The 6,361-nt window shown below is 52.0% G+C and overlaps 1 protein-coding gene across 1 annotated transcript in view; it reads right to left on the reverse strand.

Moving 5' to 3' along the window:
- Positions 1–6,361, reverse strand: part of DNAH17 (dynein, axonemal, heavy chain 17) — a 168,973-nt gene that overhangs the window by 132,032 nt on the left and 30,580 nt on the right. Inside the window, exons 19-20 of the mRNA XM_011933143.1 lie at positions 5,447–5,590; positions 3,016–3,198 (exon numbers count right to left, since the gene is read on the reverse strand). Of these exons, the coding sequence (XP_011788533.1) occupies positions 3,016–3,198; positions 5,447–5,590 (327 nt within the window). The remainder of the gene's footprint in view (positions 1–3,015; positions 3,199–5,446; positions 5,591–6,361) is intronic.

The following is a 6,361-nucleotide window of genomic DNA, read 5'->3' on the forward strand; positions in this document are numbered from 1 at the left end:
ATTACAGGTGTGAGCCAATGTGCCCGGCCCAATTTTGACATCTTAAAACAGACAAACAAACAAACAAACAAACAAACTTTATGGGGCCAGGAAGAGCCTGCCCTTCCCAGGGCTAGGCAATTCTTGGAGATGGCTCAGCTGGGGGCATGCCTTCCATATGCAAACCAGTCGATCCTCAACCACTCCCTTTACCCAACTCTCACACCAAGCCAGTATTTCCCTGCTGTGAATCACCCAGGCTCAGGTACCAGACAACTGGAGACTGCCCCTATAGCCCAGAGCCCACATCACAGCTGCAGAGAGGCCCCATCGGGGCCCAGATGTGCATGGGGATCTTGTCTGCGCAGGGGACCTCGTTGGTAAGGGTTAGGACAAGGAAACGCTGTGATTGAGGAGGTGAAGTCAGTGGGCCTGGGATGGAAGGGGAAGGTTGGCCCTAGGGCTGGGCTGGGCCACTCTGCATGTAAGCTGTGGATGAAAAGAAGCCACAGGGGAGAGAAGCCTGAAGCTCCTTGTGGCTGCAGGAAAGCATTTGGTGTGTGCTTCGGAATTCAGTCGCGGGCTCACCTGTGCCTGACATGTGGCTCTCGCCCCTCCTCACGACCCTCTTTCTGCTCAGGGTGGGGAGCGCAGTGTTCAGAGCACAAGCAGGTGCTTCAGGATTTCAGTGTGGTAACTTCCAGGCATCCCCCTGCTCCAGCCGAGATTGTTCCCTGCACTCCTTTGGATCCAAGTTCCAGCTGGGCTGGGCTGGGCTGGTGGTAGCCTGGCATGCCAGGGACAGGCAGGGCCCACTGCCTGGGGGCTTCGCCCTCGCTGGTCATCCCATGTAGGCAGCCTGGGGCCCACATTCTGTCTCCTCCTTGTCCTGACCCCAATTCCTCTGGGCTGGCCACCCTGGTACCCATGGGAAGCATCCCTTGGGTACTCTCTGCCACCAAGCTAGGGTACCTGGGTCTCTGGGAAGTGGTCCTGGGACCCAGCCGTCTAGATGCCTGACCCTCTCATTGTCTTCCACAGCTTGGCACCAGGTAAGAGTCTGCTAGACCAGCAGGCTTTTGAGGGACCCTTCTCCCGGGCAACAGGCCCTTCAGCTCTGGAATGTTCTGCCTGAGTGTCCCAGGATGTCTGCAAGACAACCCGAGTGTGTGTGCTGGCAGAGCCCAGGGGTGGAGCAGCTCTGTCTGCAGCAACTGTGGGTGCCTGAGAACAGCCTGCTTTGGGGACAGTGGGAGGGGGCACACCCGGGACACACTGATTCTGAGGATGCGTGCTAACCTAGCGTCTGTGTAACTGGGGCAGATTCTATTCTCAACTCTGGAACAGCTTGCTGCCTGCACTTGGGCCTAAAATCACAGCCATCTTCTCAGCATGGAAACCTCCTCCCGCCCTCCCAGAAACCACTCACATGCCCACTCCTCTCGGGAGCTGCCCTTGACCTTCTCAGGTCGTTAGCTGTTCCCTCGTGTCCTCACTTCACCTCTGTACACGCATGCCTCCCCCCACACATGTAAATATGCACACGGGCACATATGCATCCAAGCACACGCATACACACACACAAGCACACGCACATCCCTCCCTCCTGGACAGGACAGCTCATCTCGCTGTAAATATTGGTTATAACAAAGCATACGTGTCCATTATTTTACAATTCAAACAATGCAGAAATGCATGAGAGAAAAAGCCTGCAGCCACACCCCTCTCCCCTCCCCCTCCTTCCTCCCATCCTGGTAAGCACTCACCCAGATTTTTGCTTGTTTAAACAAATGAAACCATACTCTAAACATTGTCCCGTAACTTAAGAAACATTCTAATAACCTGTCACAACACCTTTCCATCCCTGGCTCACTGGGACAACTCATAGAATCTGTGTTTGGGCCAGAATTGGTCAAGCCACTCCCCTCTTCCACAAACATGTAGGTCATTTAAGTCTTTAGATTTTTTTTTTTTTTTTTTTTTACTGCTATACAAATAGATGCTTCAACAAACACACCACCTCCAACCTCCCTTAAGCGGGAGCTAAATTTCCCATGACTTTTGTCCTTCCCTCCCCCAGAGCCTGGCTGGGTCTCTGTGTGTCTTGTTTGATGCGTTTAGAAGAGATGATTTTAGAAGGCAGTGGAAGGCGCATTTGTCAAATTGCCTGAGTACTGGGAGAATCAGTGTTTACATTATAGGACTGAGACTGGGCACGGTGGCTCACACCTGTAATCCCAGCATTTTGGGAGGCCGAGGCAGGCGGATCACGAGGTCAGGAGATTGAGACCATCCTGGTGAAACCATGGTGAAACTCTGTCTCTACTAAATATACAAAAAAAAAAAAAAAAATTAGCCAGGCATGGTGGCATGTACCTGTAGTCCCAGCACTTTGGGAGGCTGAGGCAGGAGAACTGCTTGAACCCAGGAGGCAGAGGTTGCAGTCAGCTGAGACTGTGCTACTGCACTCCAGCCTGGGCAACAGAGCAAGACTCTGTCTCAAAAAAACAAAAAAATAAAAAAATAAAGAAGTTTAAGACCACCCTGGGCAACATGGCAAAACCCCATCTCTACAAAAAATACATCATCAAGCTGGGCTTGGTGACGCGTGCTTGTAGTCCCAGCTACTTGGGGGACTGAGGCGGGAGAATCAATTGAGCCCGGGAGGCGGAGGGTACAGTGAGCCAAGACTGCACCACTGCACTCTAGCCTGGGAGACAAAATGAGACCCTGTCTCAAAAAAATGACAGGACTGAGTGAACAGTCAGGAAGCTGGGAAAGGTTACCCTCTTGGCATCGTGTTGGGGGGTCGGAGGAATGATGAGGGAATGAAACCCAGGCAGGCTGACTGAGAAGAAGCCACTTTGGGAAGGAGGACAGATGTGGGAGTGGGGAGAGAAGTGGCCATGTCGTCCTAGAGGTCACACAATGTCATTTAAAAGGTAAACAGCCCGGCCTTGTCGAGTTAGGGCGGCAACACCAAATGGAGAAAGCAATGGATGGCTCCACGTATGGCCAGAAGAGGCCAGGACTGACCTTGTAGTTCATCCTGCCCTTGGCCAACCGAGGGATGAGCCTGGCTACGTTGTAGATGTCATTGACCAGGCCCTCGATCAGCGCCAGGAAGCCATGCTCCGAGCCCACCTCCAGGGACGGGTGGAAGGTCAGCCCGTCCTCGTCCAGCTCCATGCGGATCTCAAACAGGGGAGCGATGCTCTCCTGAAACAGGGGCAGGGTTGGCAGTGGTCAACACCTCTGTCCGCCATCGGATGATTCTCAGTGCCCTGATCGTCCACTCTGCACCATCAATGTACCACTGCCTTCCAGTAGCCCGGGAAGCTTCTGAGAGCTCATGTCTCAGCGCACTCTGCTCCTTGAGCAATCGCTACGGAGACAAATATGCACAGCCACAAGGCCAAAAGCAGGCAGGTGCAGGTTGGGGCAAGGGGAGGGGCAGGATCAGGTAGACCTCAGACCTCAGTTCAAAGCCTGCACCTGCTACTTGCCAGCTGTGAGGCCTTGGGGAGTCACTTAACTCCCAGCTTCCCCAAATATATAAAATGAGGCTAAACATTTTATAGAATGGAGACATTGTTGACCAGGTGTGGTGGCTCATGCCTGTAATCCCAGCACTTTGGGAGGCCGAGGCGGGTGGATCACCTGAGGTCAGGAGTTTGAGACCAGCCTGGCCGACATGACGAAACCCCGTCTCTATTAAAAATACAAAAAAAAATTAACCGGGCCTGGTGGTGGGTGCCTGTAACCCCAGCTACTCGGGAGGCAGAGGCAGGAGAATCGCTTGAACCCAGGAGGCAGAGGTTGCAATGAGCCGAGATCGTGCCATTACACTCTAGCCTGGGTGACAAGAGCAAAACGCCACCTCAAAAAAAAAAAAAAAAAAAAAAAAAGGAGACATTGTTTCCATTGTTCTGGGTTACTGCAGGGACTAAATGAATCACTAACACACAAAGCAGGTACTGCAGGAGCTGGCCAAGCCTGCCTGTTCCTCTCCCTCGGAAGTCCCATTTACAGAGCTCTGGAGGCCCCTGTGAGGCTGCAGGGCTGCAGGTGCTGGTCTGGTTTACAGTGATGGGATTGAGGTCAACCCTATTGCTCTTCCTGCCAAACCAACGATTCTCCAAATGTGGGCCAGGATCCACCAGGCTGTGAGATCACACTGTGCCACTGATCTGTCCCTGAGAGAGTCCCCACTGGACCTGTGGGTGGTGGGCTTTTGAGCCCCCTAGTTTGTCTGTGAGCAGGAGGGGCTGTATCAGTATCTGAGTGAGGTGCTAATTGGGACAAACGGTCTATTGTCACGGACTTGGGTGATCAGACTTTTCTAAAGACTCAGGTCGACTCCTGCCCCCAGGTGGTAGGAGGACTCCTTGGAACTCTTTGAGGAGGACAATTTGCTACCAGGACTTCTTTATGGTTTTCATTGAGACACTTTCATTGGGACAGTTGTAGAGACGATTACTTTCATCAGCTGAATTTTGGGTCTGTGACTGGTTACCAGCTGGCCTCTGAGACCCATGTGCCAGGCTCCAACACCATCCATCCACCCTGGCTGGTACGAGGCATGCCAGTGCCACGTTCCTTTGCCGTTGGTGGCCTGGAGGAGTCTTTGATCTTGGCCTCCTGGTGGTACTCAAAATCATTTAGGAGCCATCACAACAAAAAAGACACAGGGCCCGGCGTGGTGGCTCCTGCCTGTAATCCCGGCACTTTGGAAGGCCAGGGCTGGTGGATTATGAGGTAAGGAGTTCAAGACCAGCCTGGCTATGATGGTGAAACCTTGTCTCTACTAAAAATACAAAAATTAGCCGGGCGTGGTGGCAGGTGCCTATAATCCCAGCTACTTGGGAGGCTGAGGCAGAGAATTGCTTGAACCCAGGAGGTGGAGGTTGCAGGGAGCTGAGATCGCGCTACTGTACTCCAGCCTGGATGACAGAGGACTGTGTCTCCAAGAAGAAAAAAAAAACAGATGACACAGGTAGGAAAGGGGCCATTGCCATGAAGAGAATGCCTCCATGGGATTAACCAGCACAACCTCTTTGCTGACTGGTTTACCTTCTCCTCAGCTGTCTAGAACTGAGTAGGTGAATAGCTGTTGCTGCTGACAGGAGACCCTCCCCCCAATCCACATGAGTAGGGGGCAGTGGTGTCCACGTTCCCTTACCTGGCAGTGAGGTAGGACCACCCTCTTAGGTCTCCTGAGGTTTTCTGCAGCCAACTTAAGTTATGGCAGATTTAAGGCGACCAGTGGTCCTGAGTGCCTGGGACTGAGGGGATTCTGAGATGCAGGACTTCCAGGTTTAAAACCAGGTCAAATGGACCACCTAAGGTATATTTTAATAAGTCTATAAAATGATAGCCTGTTCATCAGGAAATTAGAAACTATAGATTCTAACATATAAGAATACATATACATATATATATATATTACCTTATGTTTATAACTTACATCTGTAACCATGTTGTCCATCAGGAAATCCAGAGATTTGCGAATGAACTGGTCAAATTCGTCTAAGACCATGTCGTCAATGTAGATGACATAATCCTTCCAGGGCAGACTCAGTGTATCTGCCCTGAACAGTTCTGCGTTTTCCTGCAAACAGAAGCACACAGTTGGGCCTCACTTCACTGGGTGTGTTTGCTCTTCGATCACACTGTTTAGTGACTCTCTGGACCACTGGTTCATGTTCACACGCCGGACACATGGGGCTGCTTTGAGCATCTTGCAGGTGCTGGCCTCCTTCCTACACAAGGCTTTGCACGGCTGCTCCCTCACTTTCTTGCTGGATCTGGCTTCCAATCTTTTTGATTTCAGCTCAAATGTCCCTTCCTCCCAAAGGAATACCTCCATCTCTAGTTGGGTTTCCTCTAGCAACCTGTTATTTATGCTCACCATGGCTCAGAGGGCCACTCAGAATTATTTTATTTACCCTTCTTTGTCTTTGGTCTGCATGCCCTTTTGATGCCCAAATTCATGAGGCCAAAGGTTAACCATCCCCTCCAACACTGTACCCCCAGCACTCAGCAGTATGCCTGGCACAGAGCAGGGGCTGGTGGGTGGTTGGGTGGGTGAGTGGTTGTTGTATGGGTGGATTAGTGGGTGGGGGTGCGTTGATGAGTCAGGTGGGTGGATGGACAGATGGATGGATGGGGTTGGTAGATGGGTGAGTCGGTGGATGGATGGGTGGGTATGTGAGTGGATGGGTGGATGGGTGGGTGGGTGACTGGTTGGGTGAGTGGATGGATGGGTGGGTGGATGGGTGGGTGGTTGGGTGAGTGAGTGGGGTAGGTGAACGGACAGATGAATGGGGTGCATAGATATGTGAGTAGATGGACAGATGGATGGATGGATGGATAGATGGAC

Source organism: Colobus angolensis, unplaced genomic scaffold (assembly GCF_000951035.1).
Source record: "Colobus angolensis palliatus isolate OR3802 unplaced genomic scaffold, Cang.pa_1.0 Scaffold1, whole genome shotgun sequence".
Lineage (NCBI taxonomy): Eukaryota > Metazoa > Chordata > Mammalia > Primates > Cercopithecidae > Colobus > Colobus angolensis.